This window comes from Excalfactoria chinensis, chromosome 26, assembly GCF_039878825.1.
Source record: "Excalfactoria chinensis isolate bCotChi1 chromosome 26, bCotChi1.hap2, whole genome shotgun sequence".
NCBI lineage: Eukaryota > Metazoa > Chordata > Aves > Galliformes > Phasianidae > Excalfactoria > Excalfactoria chinensis.
In genome coordinates, this window is record NC_092850.1 from 1,968,643 (window position 1) to 1,987,085 (window position 18,443).

The following is an 18,443-nucleotide window of genomic DNA, read 5'->3' on the forward strand; positions in this document are numbered from 1 at the left end:
AACACGTCGGGATTTGGGAGAAGCCTCTTTCAGACACTCAGTTTATTATTATAAACAACACACGAGAAACTTCCCCCCTCGCTTTATAGCGCCAAAATGGCTGGTGTGCATGAGAGCTTCGTTACCCGGGATCCCCCCAAAACAGACTTCTGTTTGTTTATCTCCTCTCTGGATGCTGCTGATGTTCTGGACGGTATCTGCTTCTTTCTCCCTTTTATCGTGATGTTGGGACTGCAAAGGTTTCTGCCCAGCAGAGCAGGCAGCAGAACTGCTCACATATCAGGGATGTGCAGCCCTCCCAGCGCCCCCCACCCACATCTGGGCTGTTGGGTTCCTGCTTTCCGGTTTTGCCCCGGCCCTCCAGGCTCCCCCCACATCAGGGGCACAGCTTCAGCCACGAGTCCCTCCCCACCCAAAGCCATGGGTAAAACATCTCCCCAGGACACGAAGCCAGGCAGAAAGCGAAGATCTGCTCTTTGCTTTCAGCATCAGCAAATACCACCTGCCCGCCCCCACAGTCCAAGGAGACCTGGATGGCCCTGGGCAGCTGGGCAAGGTGCAGGGCTGTCCAGTCAGGGCAGGTAAAAGCGAAGTACTGCCCGAACCACTGCCCCACCGCCCAGATCCCCTCCTGGGGGGTGAAACTGAGCACTCCCTTCCTCCTGACAGAGCGCTGGGCCACCCCCACCGCCCACCAGTCACCTCCATCGGCCACCTCCACCTCCCAGCAGTGCCGCCCCGACGAGAAGCCGCGGTCGCCCAGCACACACGGCTCCGTGCCGAAGCGCTCGGGGCCATCGGGCAGTGATGCCCACACATCCCCACGTCTCACATCTCGCCCATCATCAGCCAGGAGGAGGAAGGGGTTGGCAGTGTTCGGGTCCAGGGTGACATCAGCTGGGGACAGAGGAGAAGCCACTCAGGACAGGCAGCAGAGCGTCGTGTCAGAGCTGCACCCACCCAGCAAGAGGAGGGATGGGGTGAATTCCTCCCTCCTACCCAGAGATCTCCATTGTGGGGTGAGGACCCCCCTGTGCTGGGCTGCCCAGCTGCACCTGCTGTGCAGACACCTGAGCCTGAGTGTGTGTTCTCCTTGTGCTGCAAGAGAGAAGCAGGCACAGCTGGGCACAGACCAGCACCAACCACCACTCTGGGCCCAGGACTGACCGCCCATGAACTCACATTCCCTTTCTCTCCAATGGTGGGAGCCAGGATGGCAACTCAGCTGCCAGGTGATGCTGGTGGGTCTGTAGATAAGCCAGAGGAATCCAACACTACGACAGGCCCAGGAGCTTTGCCCCTTTCTATCTCTTCCATAGCAGAAGCAGGATGCACTTTTCTCCCAGACAGCAAGTCACCTCTAAAACCTCACCTCTAAAACCTCACCTCTAAAACCTCACCTCTAAAACCTCACCTCTAAAACCCCACCTCTAAAACCTCACCTCTAAAACCTCACCTCTAAAACCTCACCTCTAAAACCCCACCTCTAAAACCCCACCTCTAAAACCTCACCTCTTTCGCTCCTCTCCTCCTCTTCATTGGCCAGAGTCTCCATCTCTTCTCCCTCCCTCTTGGAAGTGAGCATTTCTGCAGAGCATCAGCATGAGCAGAGACGTTCCCTGCTGGAAGTGGAAGCTGTGGGACACAGAGCCCATGTGAGGATACTAAAAGGGAACCTCCTTTCCAGGAGCTCGGGGAATGCTGGAGGAGTCAGAGCATCCCGGTGCAGTCAGCACTCACTGCAGGCTGACAGTGGCAGAGAAGGGATCCGATGGCTCCCAACACCTTCAGTTTTCTCTCCGCTCTCCGGACCTCATCAGATCGTGGCTAGGAAGGAGCGTTCCCACACCGTCCCCACGCTGTTTGCAGAGATGCATGGTGGGAATCCCCGCATTTCCCCCCCCCAGCCAGCTGCAGGCTGCTGATAAGGGCCCTCTGTGCCTCGCTGGGTCCCCTGCCCATACTCAGGCAGGATGTCAGCTGGGGACACCAGCCTTATCGGGTGCCCAGGTTGTGCAATGTCAAGATGGAGGAGCTCGGGCTCCTTACAGGCTTGTCCAGCTGTGCTGTGCTGCCAGTGGGTTGTGGGTTGTGTTGCCTCAATTGCTCCATGTCCTGCTGCTGTGTGAGCCCCCAGCAGCCCCCGAGCAGCACAACAGCATTTCCAGAGCAAAGATCTGTTCAACAACTTTCACTTTCATTTCTGAGTGGAGGAAGTGCAGAAGGAAATGGGCATCCTGGTTGTGACATCTCACTCAGCGGCTGCATTTCCTGCTCCCCTCCCTCCAGCCCTTGCTGACAGAGCCAGGACTGCATGGTGGTAAGTTTGGGGCTGGGGGCGGTTTGTGATGTTGTTTCCCTCCATTCCCATCCCAAAGCAGGGATTATCCCTGTGAACGTCCCTATTGGACCCAGCGCTGTGGGCACTCAGTCAGGTTTCTTGTTGTCACCCTGAATGTTTCCAGCTCCTAATTCGGGGCTGGATAAGAGCAGCAATAACTCCATATTCAAACAGCTGCTCGCTGTGTGCTGCTCTGGGCACAAAGCATCCATCTGATACAAAAGGTTTTAGACTGGTTCTCAATAAAGGACAAGTTACAACATCTCCTTTAAGGCAGTAGAAAAGTGGCAAAGTTGGGTGGCTGATGTAAAATCGAGTCCAACCTCGGGGATTTCAGCCCTGGACTGGTGACAACAGAAACTGTGCTGAAATTAGCAAAGCAATTCCCTTAAAAGCACATCACTCCCCGGAACGATCTGCCGTTCTGCTTCTCTTCTCACCTCTCTGCTCTCCCTTCACTTCCCCTCCTCCATCCTCAGGGTGAACTCCATGAAGACGATGTTTTTTGGCTGCTGCCTCCCACGCTCTCTGCTGGTTGCTGTCATTTACAGCTTCTTTTTCCACGTCCATGAGCTGCAGTCAGGTATGGGCCCCTCTGGCTGTGGTTGCTCTGCCCGTGTGATGGCACAGCACAGACTTCCAGCCAACTCACAGTGATTTCTTGCTTTCCTCCCAGCCCCGTTCAGCGTGCAGGGCCCCCCCGACCCTGTGGTTGTGGCTGTGGGGCAGGACGTGGTGCTGCCATGCCGCCTGTCCCCGGAGCAGAGCGCGCAGGACATGGAGGTGATGTGGTTTAGGGACCAATTCACACCCTTCGTGCATCGCTACAAGGACAAGAAGGAGCACTACGGGGACCAGGAGCTTCGATACCAAGGGCGCACGGAGATGCTGAAAGATGGGCTCGCCAATGGCAGCATGAACTTAAGGATCTTCCGTGTCCAGCTGCCTGACAGAGGGCGTTATACCTGCCTTGTTCGCAGTGATCTGGGATACGACGAGGCTGTGGTGGAGCTGAAGGTGACAGGTCTGTACTCTGACGTGCCGAACCAAACTACAACCTACGTAAGGTTATAAAGCAGACGTGTTCATTATGGTGCTGGCTGCAAGGGGGATATAATAAGGTAAAATATGCTTGGGTTCATGCTTTTATATTTCAATATCCAGACCTGGGGATTACTTTATAGCAGCCTGCAGGGCAGGTGTTTATGGAGAAGGCTGGATGAGAACCTGGGGGGTTCTCTGCGCACAGAAACACAGAACCATCTCAGAACGGCTGCTGGGAGGACCTTAAAGCCCATCCAGTTCCACCCCCTGCCACGGGCCAGTTGTCCCCCAGCCTCGTACCCAGCATCACCCCCACCCCATTATAACCCACGGCCCCCATTTCCCACAGCCAGCGGCTCAGCCCCGCTCATCGCACTGCAGCGCTACCAGGACGGTGGTATCCGCGTGGCGTGCCGCTCGGCTGGCTGGTTCCCGCAGCCCCAGCTGCTGTGGCAGGACCCCCACGGGCAGCAGCTGCCCCCCCTCTCTGAAAACATCACCCAGGACGGGGGTGGCCTCTACACAGCAGAGAGTGTCCTCATCCTCGCCAGCAGCGTGAGCCAGGAGCTGGCCTGCGTGGTGAGCACTGCGCTGCACAGCCAGGAGAAGGAGTCCTCGTTCTCCATCGCAGGTACATGGAGCACCGTGCTGTGTGCATGGGCTGCCTTTTCCCTGCAGTGGACATAAAGCTGTTCCTGCCTGCAGGGTAACCGAAGTCCTGAGGGGGTCTTTTATGTTTCAGATCCCTTCTTCCAAAACGCCAGACCATGGCAGATTGCCCTGAGCGTGGTACTGCTGGCGCTGGTCGCTCTCTCCATCTTTGCTATTTATCTGCTGAAAATGAAAGGTAGAGTCCCAGGCTGGGGCTCCTGCCTGACTCACTGCTCAGGCTCTGGGGGGACCGGGGCGGCAGGGACCCCTCTGGGCTTTGGCTGCCGCTGCCTTGTGTGGGGTTGGAGCTGCAGATGTAGATAACCAGAGTATTATCTTTCTGTTTTTATTCACAGGAAAGAATGAGAAAAAAATAGGTAAGCTTCACTTTGCCATGAATTGGAAAACTGGAGAATTCCCTCTGGCTGATCCAACACGGCATCTTAAGGGTGGGCGGTGCAGGCAAAGGGGTGCAGAGCAGCCATAGAAAATTAAGGAACTGATTTTGGGAATGACAAAAGGATGAAAGTGTGAAATGATGCTGCAGTTTTCAGTGAGCTCATGGCACGAGCAAAGAGAGAGCAAGGATGCTGTATATCAGCAGAGCTTTGCTCTGCAAAGGGCCCTTCCTAATGGAGATGGCGGGCTGGGATCTCACATTTTGTGTTGCTGTGATGGTAACGAGTTCCTCTGGTTCTCTTTGCAGCAGCACAAGCTGCAGAGCTGGGTAAGTCCCATCCTCCCTGGTAGAATCCCCCTGCACTGCTCCATGCAACCCTCCAGCTGCCCCCAGCGCAGCGGATCCATCACTAACTGGGGACCTTCTCTCTGTTGCTTAGGGGACCGTGACACCAAAATCGGTGAGGCTCATTCTCTGCAGGTGGCTGTGGGGGAGGTGATGTCCCAGCTGGTGTCCCACACCCATTTGTGCTGGTTCATTGTTTTGCAGAGAAACAAGCTGAGGAACTTGGTGAGTACCGCTCTTCTTCCTATATGGAAGTTGGGCCATTTTCCCCTCTGAGTATTGCACTGACACCCTGGTTTGGGTCTGCTGCTGGGAAACGAAGATGCTGAACTCACTTCAGAAGCATTGACGTCCTTTATGGTTTTAAGTTGCTCCCCGTACTTCTATACTAAGAAAAAAAAAACTGCTTTCTGTTTGCAAAGAAGGCACACACAGACAGTAAGTACAAGTGTGAGTCAGGCCCGGAAATGGGACTGCATTTCTCAGAGCCGGATGGGGCACGTCCCATAACCAGACCCCAAAGGTTGGAAGCCACACACCACAAAATGAGTTTCACAAATGCACCAACAATCTGGGAGACACGCAGCTGCGTGGCCTGTCGTTATCCCAGCCAACCCAGTGCTGTGGGTGCGTGTGGGGTCTCTCTCATCTGTGTTTGTTTTCTAATGTTTTTTCAAGCGTGGAGAAGATACGCGGTGCCGATTGAAAACGGTAATTGAAGCTCTGCCTTCCGGGAGCTGAGCCCTCTTTGCTTTACTCTCATTTCCTGCTGTCCCCTCCGCAGTGATGCTGGGATGCTCACACTTAGCAGTGCTACGCTCAGGGCCCTGCTTGGTGCACACCCCTCACCAAGGCACATCTGAGAGCTCTGGGCCCCAGCAAGGGGTGCTGGCTTTGCTCTGGGGATGTGGGGATTTTCTCAGCCCAGAGCTGTGCTGATGTTCCTCCTCCTGCCCATGGCAGAGGGGTTGAAACTAGGTGACCTTTGAGGTCATTTTCAGCCCAGGCCATTTTATGATCCCACGATTCTCCTCTCTGCTCTGGGCTTTCTGCAGTTCACGTTCTGCTCCTCACGCCGCTGCTTTGTGCATCTTCCCACTTCTTCGCGCCCTCCCCCTTCTTCCTCAGCAGGAGAACTCTGCCCAACGTGTGCCTCCCTCTGCCCACAGTGGAGGTGGTTCTGGACCCAGATACTGCCCACTGCGACCTGGTCCTGACTGATGATGGCAAGAGTGTGAAGCGCACAGACCGACGGCAGGACATCCCCAGCCTCCCTGAGCGCTTCGATCCCTGGCGCTGCGTGCTGGGCTGCAAGGGCTTTGCAGCAGGGAGGCACTGCTGGGAGGTGGAGGTGGTGCTGGATGGAGGGGGGTGGACTGTGGGGGTCTCTCGAGAAGATGTGAGGAGGAAAGGGGACGTTGAGTTTGGCCCGGAGGAGGGTATCTGGGCTGTGGGGCAGTGGGCAGGGAAGTTCCAGGCACTCACTTCTCCGCAGCGCACGCTCCTTCCCGATATCCGCACTCCCACGCGGGTCCGGGTCGCTCTGGATTATGAACTGGGCCGGGTGGTTTTCTTCAGCGTGGATGAGGAGATCCCCATCTTCACATTCCCACCGGTGTCATTCCAAGGGGTTAAAGTCCACCCCTGGCTCTGGCTGGGTCCTGGTACACAGCTCAAAGTGTGGCCCTGATGGAAGGAGGAGGAGAGCGAAGCTCCCTGTGGGATGCCAAACAAACCAGCCTGTAACAGCTGGGATGAATTTACCATCTCCATCTCCAGGGGTAAATGGTGCTACCTCTATGGACCTCTGTCCCAGGGCTGTTTGCACTTTATGCAGCTCCTTCCCCCATCCGATGTGCAGCAGGCACGGACCTTCCCAAACGAAGGCTTTACCTGCATCGCCAGGTGCATGTTTTAGTTCTGAAAATGGATGGGAACACACTCGTATGTGACCCCAATAAAGCCTGTAGATACAGCCCAGGAGCGCTGAGCCTCGCTGCGCTGAGCCCCAAGGGAACAACTCGGAGATGCAGCGCGGCTCCGTGATACAGAGCTCTGGGTCCCCCCGGTTTGGTGGCGGTTTCTGATTGACTTCGCATCCCTTGTGTTCATTGCTGATGGATTTTGCCATGACCTTTATCCAACTCCCACCATCTCAGCCCATGGCTTCCACGCTCCTGTTCTCTGCTCCGTGCTGCTCTGGGGTCAGCAGGAAGAGGCGGGAGCTGCTCAGCTGCTGCCTGGGATTAACCCGAGTCCGCAGCACGGAGAACCGACACAAAACCAACTTAGTCAACATCGGCCCTTGGAGCTCCTGTGTGAGCCCTGACCTGTGGTGCCCTGCGGGGCTGCAGGAACTGAGGGCACGTCGTGGCGCTGCGGAACCGATCTGTGCCGGAACGTTACCGCACGGGGACACGGAGGCGGCGGGAGCACCGGCCTGGAGGCGCTGATCTCGCGAGAGGCTCGGCTCGATCACGCAGCCAGAAGCGCGCTTTGGTCTCGCGAGATCTCGGCGGTGCCCGTGCCCTTGCGGCATCATGGCGGGCTACTGGGACGGCCCCGAGGGCGAGCGCTGCCCGGAGCGCACCTGGCTGACCACGAGGGTGGGCGCCGCCGCCGGTGAGGGCCGCTGCGGGCCGGCGGGGGGGGGGATGGCGTCCCGCCCGGCTCCGCTCCCGCTGACCGCCCCGCTCTGCTTGCAGGCCTGCTCGGCTCGGCCTATCGCATCATCCTGCTGCGGCCCGGCTCCGCGCTCGCTGCGCTGCAGATGGCGGCGTCGGACACGGTGACGATGGGTAAGGAGCGTAAAGAGCGCAAGGAGCGTAAAGAGCGTAAGGAGCGTAAGGAGCCGGGCGAGGAGCGGCTCAGCGCCGCCCGCCGAGCTGCCGCCTGTCCCCGCAGCCCCCGCAGCCCCGCGTGGGGCACCCGCCGCTCCGCGCCCCGCCGCTCCGTGCTCCCGTTCCCGTTCCCGTCTCCCCACCGCCCGGCGCTGTTCCCGTGTCCCCTTCGGCCGCCCCCCGTGTGTCCGGGTGGCCCTGGAGCCGCACAGCGGGCTCGGCAGCGTTAGGAGCTGCAGCTCCGAGTGCCTGAGGCCGCAGCCCGGCAGGAGGAGCGTCCTGTGCTGAGGCTGCAGGCCGGGATGGGAACACGGGCTGCTTCTCCTCGGTTTTCAGTCCGGTTCAATCTCTGCCCCCCCCGCCCCCCCCCAGCCCCTGCTCTGAACCAGAAGCCGATCTGCGCGTGACCCAGCTCTGCAGCTGCCCGCTCAGCTCCTCAGTAGCGACTTGAGCTGTAGAAGCTCATTACGATGGCCCGGATCACATCACCAATTATCGCTTGGATAAAGCCTGTAATCCCAAAGCAGCGCGCTGAGCCCTCCTGCTGCGTCACATCTGAGGATAACTGCGTGCTGGGAGCCCGAGCAGCTGAACTCCTGAGGGCTTTTTTCCTTGCTCCAGAGCAAGCAGAGAGCTGAGGGGCTGTGATCGTGGGCTGTGTTTCCTGAGTGCCCTTTTAGCTCAGTGTCATCACATTTGGTGCTGGAAAGCTGCAGAGCTTTGTAACACGGGCTTCAGTTCATCCGTTACATACGGACTTGGCTGTGGAGGTTTTTGTGCTGGTGTTGCTCCCAGGAGGGGCAGAGTCTGGAGGTGGTGCCCGTGTCCATCTCATCAGACATCCCCACATAAACCAAAGCAGCTTCGTTTCCTTTCCGGAGGAGCTGTTTGTGTCTCCGTGTCTCCCAGCAGCACATTTTGCTTGAAGAGCTTTTGCTGAGTTTCTCTGCCTTCTGTTCACAGCTACGCTGGGCGCCGTGTTCGGGCTGACCACCTGCCTCAGCGCTCAGGTGCGGGAGGAGCCCGAGAGCCCCTTGGACTATTTCATTGGGGGCTGCGCCACAGGAGCTGCCTTGGGAGCCAGAGGTAAATGTGGGTGGTGAAAAAAACCCACCTCGGTTGTGGGGCTGATTCGGTGGCTCCATCTCTTCATCTCTGTGTGTGGATTCCGTTTGGTGCCGGTTTTGCTGACGTTTCGTTGTGTGGCTCCGCTCAATAAATAGCGCGGCAGGAGGAGATTTACAGCAGGTGGACGGAGCTGAGCCAGCACTGCCCGTTATAACCACCGATAATGTGGAGTTGCGGGATCTTAAAGCTGTTGTGGTGGAAATCTGGGCAACAAACGTGATTTATTACACGTGGAAAATACGAGCTGTCATCTGTTTTGTGAATTCCTCTCGCAATCTGAGGGCAGAGCTGTCATTCAGCTGTCACTCCCGTGACGTTTCCAGGCCAGGTTAAGCCCTGCAGACACTGATCCAGCTCTGCTTTCTGCGGGCGTTTGCAGACTCAGTAGTGAAGGACTGAGGGATTTTATTTGTAAGTTCCAATTGTGGTAAAATCGGGTTTCTCTGCTTGCTGAGCCGTGAGTGCTGCAGTCCTTGAGGTAAGCAATGGGGGCTTCCCTGTATGCTGAGGCAGGCAGTGGGCTGCAGGTGGCTCTATATCCCAAACTGGGCAGAAAGTGTGAGAGAGAACTTGGAAATAAACCCACTTCTCTGGTTTCTCGTGACAGCCGGCAGCGCTTACAGCCAGAACACGAGGAGTCTGCCCTGCTCTGCTCTGTGCCTTACGGATCGTTTCATTGCTTGTTTTTTCCCAGCTCACAGTTACATGACCGGAACCGTCGCGTGTTTGGGCTTCGGAACCACTGCTGCATTGATGAAGATAGGGAATAAGGAAGGCTGGAGGCTGACGGGGCCTCCCAGGCTGTAAACGTGCTGTTCCACCCTGCAAGCTGGATCTTGAGTGCTGTGTGCAATGCGACGCTGTGTAATAAAGAATGCTGCCAACCGGGCACATCTTCCTGCTGTTGGTCGGGTTGGGCTCCTGCAGAAAGGAGTGAGGAGCAGCTGGGAGCGCGGCTGGGTTTGTTGTGGAGAGCAGAGCGGGTCTGGTCGGATGTTGTACAAGTTCACGGTTAGGAAGAGACATTTGGGTGCAGGGAGATGAGCGTGGGTGTGTGGGCAGAAAGAGAAAGGTCTCGTTGGGATGGACCGCAGGAAAATGGACCCGGAGAAGTCGGGAAAGCGGAGCTTTTGGGGACACAAAATTCAGCCGGATGTGGGAATACGGGGCAGGGGGACGGGGAGGTTGGGGATGGGGAAGCGGGGGTGCGGGGTCGGGACAGCGCGGGGTTCCTGCAGCCTCCTGCCCGAGGGGGGTTAAAATCCCACCGCCGTCCGACCGCCCCGTCCGGGCACCGGAGCCACGTCCCTCCCTCCAGGCCTGTCCCGGCTCCGGCGCCGCGGCCACGTGTCCCGGCAGGGCTATAATTACCCGCACACATTCCTGCGGGGTCACAGGCGCGTCCCGGCGCTGCGGCGGAAAGGTGGGATGAGCGCGCGGTCGCAGCGCGGCGGTGCGGGACGCGGCACGTGGAACGAGGCAGCGCTGCGAAGGACGCGGCACCGCGCAGAGAGCGGGGGGATGCCGGGCACCGCGGGGGGCGGGACGGGACACGGAGCGCGGAGCTGAGCACGGAGCGGCCGCGGTGCGGGAGGGACCCACCGTGCGGGGTTTGCGGTGTGCGGCACCAACGGGACGGAGGGACCGCTCCGGGACAGCCGGGCTGCAGGGCGGCGCTGGTGGTGGCGGAGCAGAGGCGGTTGTGAGCTTGGGGCGGCAGCTGGGGGGGGAGGGATGATGGGGGGCGCTGGGCTGCGGTGTTGGGTTGAGCGCTGAGGCAGGTGGAGGGCATCCGACTCAGCTTAGGGACGGGAAAAGCCCGCAGGTCTCGTCCGTCCTGGCAAGAGGCGTCAGATCGAACCTTGGGCAGTCGTAGAGCGTGGTGGTCTCGAGCCTTTGGCAATGGATCCCGTATCTTTTGCCACGGGGCAGCGCCAACAGCAGCCCCTGTGCCCACCCAGGACAACCTGGAGGTGGCACACTGACCTCACTCCACGTGTTCCCACAGGCAAGATGTGGGTCACGGAGGGGCCAGCCCCAGACCAGTGGCACCTGCGGGATGGGGACCACGCCAGGCACTTCCTGGCCGTGGCCAAAGATCTCCGCACCGCGGGACAGCTGGTGGATGTGGCCGTGGGCCCGGAGGGTGATGTGGCCCATGCTGTGGTCTTAGCCTCCGTCAGCTCCTTCTTCCTATGTTTCCTGGAGGACGGGACCCGAGAGATGCGCCGGGGACCCCCATCTCATATCCCCCTGCCACCAGGGGCCACACTGGGGGGCTGGCGAGCCCTCCTGGCCTTTGCCTATGAGGGAACTGTGCCCCACGGCAGGGAGAGGGAGGTGGAAGAGTCCGCTCGTGTTCTGGGGGCCCCGCGGGTGGCTGCCTGCGCAACCCGGCTGGAGAGCGACCACCAGGAAGAGGGTCCCAAGGCCCTGGAGGAGCAGTGGGAGACGCTAAGAGCCATGGAGCAGCTCCACGCCAGCGGTCTGGGCTGCGACCTCCAGCTGCAGGCAGGGGATGAGGTCATCCCAGGTGAGCTGGGGGTGGGGGTCCCATGGGCGGAGAGAGGACGGGGTACGTTGGGTCCCTGGGGCTGGAAGAGGGGACAGAGAGGCACTGCCTGCCACCAAGCAGGGATGGAGTGGGGGGTTTCCTGCGGCTGGTCCTGTGGGGATGGAGGGGGGGATCAGTGAGGGATGCCTGAGTGTCTGAAGGTCTCTTAGGCACCGGGTCCTCCTCCAGCCCTCATCCTTTCTCCTCCTTGTCCCCAGTTCAGCGACTGGCCCTGAGCTGCTCCTGTGACTTCTTCCGGGCTCTCTTCACTTGCCCCATGCGGGAGGCGACCCACGACCCCGCCGCCCCGCTGACCACAGGACTGACCCCCGCGGAGCTGCGCCTCCTCCTCTCCTTTGCCTACACAGGGGCCGTGGTCGGGCCGTGGCCCGCGGTCCTGGAGGCAGCCGAGACCTCTCTGCGCTACCAGGCCTGGGGGCTGCTCACCCTCTGCATGGATGTTTTCACTCGTGGCCTGACCCCAGAAACCGGCCTGGACGTGCTGGCCTTTGCCGTGGCTTACGGGCTGGCCCAGGTGAGCCGCACAGCAGAGGACTTCGTCTTGGCCACCTTCCCTACCGTAGTGGCCACTCCAGCCTTCCTGGATCTTCCTGCCCACCTTCTGATCCGCCTCCTCCGCTCTGATGGTCTGAACGTCCTCCATGAACTGGAAGCTTTGGAAGCGGCATCCCGGTGGCTGAAGGCCAATGGAGATGGCCAGCAGGACCTAACCAAGGAAGTTCTGTCATCCGTTCGCTTTGCCCTCATGTCCGGTCAGGAGCTGAAGAAGATCCCATCGGTGACCGCGGGGGTGGCGGACCCGGGGCTCCTCCGCCAGCTGGTGCTGCAGAGTTTGGCCCCCACGGCCCAGCTGCCGTGCCGGGTGCGCTCCTTGCAGGAGGTGCTGGTGGTTTGTGGAGGAGACAAACTGACGCCCAACATGGCTGCCCGGAAGCCCAGCAGGAGCCTCTGGTTTGCCCACCGCTACCTCAGCGCCGTGGGGCTGGTGAAGCACGTGGAGTGGAGGGCGCTGGGGCAATTTCCCGACGGCCCTCGCTTCCGCCATGCTGTGGCTGTGGTAGGCAACGCTCTCTACGTCCTGGGTGGAAAGCGCTACTACGGGGTCCATGACACCCTGGCCAGTGTCTACAGGTGAGGGCCACGTGGGGCTGGAGGGAGCAGCGGGGGAGGGAGAGCTGCTGCACGGACCCCTGGCTCCACACGTGGCCCCGAGATGCTCCGGTTGTCTGCTGGGCCGGGGTGTCTCTGCCCCTCGGAGCCGTCCTGCCCTGGGATGTTATGGGGTTTGTGGGGGTTGGACAGGGAGGGCCCCAACCGGAGCTGCCATGTGGTCTCAGGGCATCGTGGCCTTGGTGCTGCCAAGGAGATGTTCCTGTGCAAGGGGAGCCCCGTGGGGTTGTACGGTTGGCTGCCTGTGGGTGGGTTGTCGCTCGCAGCAGTGCCGACATCGCCTCGTGCCATTGTGGATAGCAGCTGCCTCTCGCCCCCAGGTATCAGCCCATGGACAATTCCTGGGAGCGCCTGGCCAGCATGAGCTGTGGGCGAAGCTACTTTGCTGCTGTGGCACTCGAGGGCTCCATCTTTGCCCTGGGGGGCAGCTCAGGTGATCTCTACTGCACGGACACTGTGGAGTGTTATAATGTGGCTGCTGACACCTGGAGGTGAGACCTCCCCACTCGGATACCTGCTTTCCCCTGCCTTAGCAGCCCCTGGCATTGGCCACCGGTGCCCCTCGAGTGCTCTTTGTGTCACTGACACTCCAACAGAGGAGGCGTTGTTGGGCAGTGATGCCCGCTGGGTGGTAGATGAGTTGGCTGGTTGTATCTGTGAGGGTCTGTTGGCTCTGCTAATGGGAGGAGTCATGTAAATGTCTTCCAGCTTTGCTTCTTGGGTGATCCATTGGGCACTGGCCAGTACTGCCCACTGGGGGTTCTCCTGGGGCTTGCTGGGTGTAGCCTGCTGAGTGCTCAGTGGGTCCACGCCTCGCCATGGCAGTGGGGATCTGCTGGGCAGGCAGTTGCCGTGGGGTATCCTGGCCTTACCTGCCCTTCACCCCTCCCTCTCTTCTCCCCCAGGAGGTGCCAGTCGCTGCCAATGGCTCTGTGTGGACACGCGGCGTGTGCCCTGGATGGTGCCCTCTATGTGTCAGGGGGGTGCGATGATGCGTACCAGTGCCAGACAGCCCTTCTGCGCTACATCCCAGGTGCACCAGCCACACTCCTGGCCCCTATGAACGGCCAGCGAGCTGGACACGTCATGGAGGAGGCGGGTGGGCAGCTCTACGTGGCCGGGGGGCTGTGCCAGCGGGATGGGCAGACTGGCTACAGGGACCAGCTGGCCTTTGAAGTCTACAGCCCCAAGTTAGATATCTGGGTCCTCCTCAGCCCTTTGCCCCACGCCCATGTAGTGGGGGGTGCAGCTGTGCTGGGAGGGGAGCTGCTCGTACTTGGAGGGTACAGCCATGAAACATACCGGGACACACACTTGATCCACGCCTACCAGCCGGGTGCCCGGCGCTGGGTCACCCGGGGCACTTTGCCCCACGCCTACACCGACCTCCAGGTGTGTGTCCTCACTGTGCCCCCAGCACTCCGTGGCCCCAGTTGCCTCGAGGACCCCTCGAGATCACCTGATGCCCTCTGTAACACGTAGGGGTCATTCAAAGCTCTGGGCTCCCAGTGGGCACCTCTGTGGAGTAAAATGTCTCCCAGGCTCCTCCCCAGCCCCCAGTTACACAAAGCCCACCCTGTACAACACCACACTGCGCCTCCAGGAATGCTCACGATGTTGCCCCCCCCACCCCAGGCCCTTCAGTGGGAGCTGAGGATCTCCCAGTTCCCCCACACCGCTGTGCTGAATAAAAGTGGCTCCTCAGCCTCCTGTCTGGGTCTCCTTTGTTCTGCTGGGGAACCCAGATGTTCGGATGCTTCTCTTTCACAAATAACAGGAGAGCAGGGACTGGAGAGCTGAGGGTCCTGGGTGGGTGATGGGGGGGACCAGGGCTGCCTGCACTCTGGGGTCCACTTGGGAGTGGTGAACGTTCACCTTCTGTCTCGCCTGTTGCCCATGTTGCCCATTCCCTGCTGGTCTCACTGGAGGTCACTTCCAAAGCACCACGAGCAGACAGACTCCAGCTGGGGAAAAGTGGTTCTATCTATTCCCAATTGAAATAGAGTTGGATGGGGAGAAACAGGCGCATCTCTTCCCCCCGTCCCCACCCAGCCCCCTCCTCTCCCCTCCCACCACGGGTCCAGATCTGCTCCTCTGCCTCCCTCGGTGACCTCCGCAGCAGTTCTCCCCTAAACATAGGCACTGCAGCTGTCTGCATCACGAGGCTCCATCCCTTGGTGCCTATTAGCACAGCTTTCAGCAGCTGACAAGGGACCCCGGTGCTGGTGAGGGTGGCAGCGGCTCCCTCCTCTCTGACCTTTCCCTGAGCACTCGGGTGGGCAGTGAGGACAGAGGGAGGGCAGCTGCCCTGCTCCGGCCCAGCTGTCCCCATCAAAGCAGTGCTGTGCGCTGGGCTTTCATGTCCACCCATCACTGCTGGAACCACAGCACCGCTCCACCACCATCAAGTGGCAGCCTCTGCTCAGAAGGGTTTAACTGAGGAACTCCAGAGAGCCAAAAAAAAAAGAGCTCTCAGCACCTGGAAATGGCCCCAGAATGGCTGGAAGCAGCGAGGAATGAACGGCACCCAGCTGCTGGGCAGGAGGAGGGACCCGCAAGGAAGTTTCTCCTGCTGCATTTCAGGAGCCCTCGGGATGGTTCCAGGAAAACCCCAAATTCCAAACGGGTCCAAAAAACCCCAAGAGATGTGGAGAAAATGTGCAGCTCTTCACCAGGTTCTGTGCGGCTGCAATGGGGCTCCCCAAGGGCCAAACGTTTGGGGCAGAAGCCAAGGCTGACGCTGTGCTTCCTATCTCAAATCCTCCAGCTCTTCTTCTTCTCTGGGTCAGGAAGCTGCATCTGAGCGGATGTTTCCTCTGGTCTCTGTAGTTCCGAGCACTGACAACAATTTGCCATCAGCTGCACTCAGCATTGCTGCAGGTTGAAATGGAACCAGCCACGTCTGGAGTCCAGACAAAGAAAATATTTATTGTGTGATTCTGTGATAACGTGACTGAGCTGGAAGTGCGATGCATCTGTGTGCGCCATTTGAGCAGAAGCAGTCAGCACACAGTGAAAAAGCCAGCTCTGCTTTTGCACACCGACCCCAAAAGCTGACATTTCGGCCCCAAGCTCTGCCTTAGGACAACTCCTACCCCAGCCACACAGCCCAGAAACCACAATGAATGAGAGCAGTGCCAGGACACGGAGCTGGACGCCTTCCCTTTCTGCGCTGAGATCTTCCTGTTGTGTAGCAGGGAGATGTGAGCCGGAGCCAGGAGCCCCATTTCCCCTCTGAAGGTACAGGAGCATTTACAAGGTGCTGGCAGCGTATTCCGCCCCGACCTCCCTGTCCAGGCTGTAAGCAGAAGGGCTCCGCAGTGAGCTGGGCTTTGTGGCCGTCAGCTCCGTGGGGAAAGGACTGGGTGAAGCATTCACAGGGCTGTGGTGGATCCACAGCTCCTTCGTGGTGCAGAAGGACTTTGCAGGAGGGCAGCGCTGCACCCCCAGGTCTTTAATTGTGCAGTAAGTGCAGGATGTGGCAACTTCAGGGCACAGCTCGACTTCCTTGGTGGTGCAGAAGGTGGAGCGCTGCTGGGGGCTTCGGAAGATGCTGAGATGCGTGGTGTGACTTTCTGCTGAATTCTCCCACCTCAGCAGTGGATGCTGCATCTCTTGGGCCTGCAGCAAGTCGTGTTGGCTTGTCAGACACATCCACGCCAGGCAGCAAGCTAAAGGCAGCACGGACAGGAGCAGCAGAGCCAAGCAGGCCAGGGAGAGCAGCCAGCGCAGGAGGCAGCAGTGGCTGAGCACCCGGTGCTCCCAGCGCAAACCCTTCACACCCGTCTGTGAGTGCAGCACGGATGGAGGCTGTGCTGGAGTTGAGCACGGGCAGAGCAGGGGAGGTGGGGGTGGGGGGGATGGGTGGGGGATGCGTGAGGGGTCCAGGGGAGCGGGCAGCGTAGGGGTGTGAATGGACAGCGTGGCGCTGGGGACCAGCAGAGCAGCAGGTGAAGATGTGGCTGAAGTGCCCTGTGGGCTGGTGGGGGAAGGCAGCGCTGAGGGACCGGCAGAAAGTGCTTCAATGGGCGTCGTGAGAGCGCGGGAGGTGAGGGGGCTCTGAGGATGGCTGCTGGTGCTGGGAGCAGGTGGCAGAGAGACAGGGCTGTGCGTGGAGCTGGGGGGAGCAGAGCCACCAACAGGGGCAGTGCTGGGGGGCTGAGGGGGCTGCACGGTGCTGGGGGGGGTGATGGTGGAACTGGCAGATGCAGGAGGGGTGGAGCTGGAAGCTGCGGTGCGTGCAGGGCTGGTAAGGGAAGAGGTTGGGGTGAGACTGGGGCCAGCGAAGGTGGAGAGGGGGGGACTGATGGATGTGGGAGGGGGCTGAGTAAGAGCGCGCGGGGCCGTGGTGGGCGCTTCGGAGCTGGGTGGATACGTTGGGGGCAAGGAGTTCCCAGGGGAGGTTACAGGGGTCCGTTCCTCATCATAGTAGTCATAGTCTTCCTCTTCCGCATCCCCCACGTGGCCGCAGTTGGGCTTGAAGCGGATGATGGGCTTCAGCTGGTGCTCGGGGGGGCCGAGGCACAGCACCTTCTCCGGGGCCAGCTCCACCTTCAGCTTCCCCAGGCCGCGCTCGGGCTCGTAGACGCTGCCCTGGTTGTTCAGGATCCAGGAGCGCAGGTAGAGCAGGTCGCAGTCGCAGCGCCAGGGGTTGTCGGTGAGGAAGACGTAGGCGAAGAGGTGCCCCTCGGGGAAGAAGCCGGCGGGCAGCGCGCGGAGCCGGTTCCCCGACAGCCACAGCGTCTCCAGCCGCTCCAGGTCCCGCAGCAGCCCGCCGGGGAGCTCCTCCAGGGCGTTGTCTGACAGATCCAAGTCCTTCAGCGCCCGCAGCTCCGCGAAGGCGTCCTCGGGGAGCGTCCGCAGCGCGTTGCCCCGCAGGTCCAGGTCCTGCAGCAGCGGCACGGCGCCGAAGGCCGCGGGGGGCAGAGCCTGAAGCCGGTTGTGAGCCAGGGCCAGGCGGGTGAGCGCGGGCAGACCCTGCAGGGCGGGCAGCGCCTCCAGCGCGTTGCGGGACAGCAGCAGCTCCTTCAGGCTCGGCAGCGGCACCTCGGCGTGCACGGCCCGCAGGCCGTTGTCGGACAGGTCGAGGTCCTGCAGGGCGGGCAGCGGCCGGAAGGCGGCGGTGGAGACGGACGGCAGGCGGTTGGCGTTGAGCAGCAGGATGCCCGTGTCCTCGGGCAGCCCGGCGGGCACCGCGCCGAGATCCCGCCCGGTGCAGTTCACCTCCACGATGTCCTTCACCTTGTTCATCTCCCACGGGCAGGGCGGCTCCGCGGGGACGGCCGTGGGCTGCAGGGCTGCGAGGATCAGCGGGAGCAGAGCGGGGAACCGCACGGCCTGCGGGGAGAGCCGAGCTGTGTGCGCTGCGGGCCGGCACTGAGACGGCCCGAGCACCACAACCAACCCCGAGCAGCACCACAACCCCGAGCAGCACCCGCAGCACAAGCACCCCGAGCACCTCAACGCCCCGACCCCAAGCACCCGCAGCACAAGGGCCGCCGCTCCCTGCGCTCACCATGACCCCGCGCCGTCCGCTCTCCGGCTGCTTCGCCTCCTTTCTGGCAGCAGAGGCTGGACCGGCCCCGTATCAGCACCCACAGCCGCTCGGAAGGAAACTGTGGTCTCCGAAGGAGCCGGGCTCATCCGCTGCGCCTCGGCACCACCTCCCGTCTCATTGCGCCGCCACGGCTCCTTGGAAAAGCCTCATCCTGCTGCAGACCAGCCCGGCCACTTCTCGCTTCTGCAGCGCAAAGGGCTGAGGGTCGCACGCAGAGCAGCCCGTGCTTCACGCCCCAACGGCCGCGTCCCTTCCAGCCCCGGGACGAGTCCCTTGCACAGGGATGCGCCCTTCCCTGCCTCAGGCAGCTCCTCTGCAGCTCTGCCCAGGTTGCAGCGCTCCCCACAACAAGCATTGCTAAGGGCCTGCAGAGACACACGGCCCATTGTCCA

The 18,443-nt window shown here is 60.7% G+C and overlaps 5 protein-coding genes across 8 annotated transcripts; 3 read left to right on the forward strand and 2 right to left on the reverse strand.

The window, feature by feature from the left end:
• Window positions 1-8: 8 nt before the first annotated feature.
• Window positions 9-1,865, reverse strand: LOC140262913 (E3 ubiquitin-protein ligase TRIM7-like). Of its 3 annotated transcripts, none has more exons than XM_072357611.1 (3): window positions 1,741-1,798; window positions 1,513-1,622; window positions 9-897 (listed from the first exon to the last, which is right to left on the reverse strand). In XM_072357611.1, the coding sequence occupies exons 2-3, from the start codon at window positions 1,583-1,585 to the stop codon at window positions 377-379; spliced, it is 594 nt and encodes a 197-aa protein (XP_072213712.1). In that variant the 5' UTR covers window positions 1,586-1,622; window positions 1,741-1,798; the 3' UTR covers window positions 9-376. The 3 variants fall into 3 exon arrangements, with proteins under 3 accessions (XP_072213712.1, XP_072213711.1, XP_072213710.1); XM_072357610.1 differs by having other exon boundaries at window positions 16-897; window positions 1,513-1,635; window positions 1,741-1,865; XM_072357609.1 differs by having other exon boundaries at window positions 78-897; window positions 1,513-1,619; window positions 1,741-1,839.
• Window positions 1,866-1,933: 68 nt separating this feature from the next.
• LOC140262969 (butyrophilin subfamily 1 member A1-like) lies at window positions 1,934-7,092 on the forward strand. Of its 2 annotated transcripts, XM_072357688.1 has the most exons (11): window positions 1,934-2,320; window positions 2,821-2,924; window positions 3,018-3,365; window positions 3,735-4,016; window positions 4,128-4,232; window positions 4,393-4,413; window positions 4,743-4,763; window positions 4,876-4,896; window positions 4,986-5,006; window positions 5,460-5,492; window positions 5,951-7,092. In XM_072357688.1, the coding sequence occupies exons 1-11, from the start codon at window positions 2,229-2,231 to the stop codon at window positions 6,469-6,471; spliced, it is 1,569 nt and encodes a 522-aa protein (XP_072213789.1). In that variant the 5' UTR covers window positions 1,934-2,228; the 3' UTR covers window positions 6,472-7,092. The 2 variants fall into 2 exon arrangements, with proteins under 2 accessions (XP_072213789.1, XP_072213791.1); XM_072357690.1 differs by lacking the exon at window positions 5,460-5,492.
• Window positions 7,093-7,246: 154 nt separating this feature from the next.
• NDUFA11 (NADH:ubiquinone oxidoreductase subunit A11) lies at window positions 7,247-9,637 on the forward strand. Its single transcript, XM_072357691.1, has 4 exons — window positions 7,247-7,403; window positions 7,487-7,579; window positions 8,585-8,707; window positions 9,444-9,637. Exons 1-4 carry the CDS (start codon window positions 7,322-7,324, stop codon window positions 9,554-9,556), a joined length of 411 nt encoding a protein of 136 aa, XP_072213792.1. The 5' UTR covers window positions 7,247-7,321; the 3' UTR covers window positions 9,557-9,637.
• A 1,096-nt stretch (window positions 9,638-10,733) lies between these two features.
• On the forward strand, window positions 10,734-14,204 carry KLHL33 (kelch like family member 33). The gene is made up of 4 exons (XM_072357615.1): window positions 10,734-11,282; window positions 11,522-12,455; window positions 12,815-12,985; window positions 13,400-14,204. Exons 1-4 carry the CDS (start codon window positions 10,763-10,765, stop codon window positions 13,974-13,976), a joined length of 2,202 nt encoding a protein of 733 aa, XP_072213716.1. The 5' UTR covers window positions 10,734-10,762; the 3' UTR covers window positions 13,977-14,204.
• Window positions 14,205-15,546: 1,342 nt separating this feature from the next.
• GP1BA (glycoprotein Ib platelet subunit alpha) lies at window positions 15,547-18,318 on the reverse strand. Its single transcript, XM_072357650.1, has 2 exons — window positions 18,010-18,318; window positions 15,547-17,831 (listed from the first exon to the last, which is right to left on the reverse strand). Exons 1-2 carry the CDS (start codon window positions 18,010-18,012, stop codon window positions 15,747-15,749), a joined length of 2,088 nt encoding a protein of 695 aa, XP_072213751.1. The 5' UTR covers window positions 18,013-18,318; the 3' UTR covers window positions 15,547-15,746.
• Window positions 18,319-18,443: the final 125 nt, after the last annotated feature.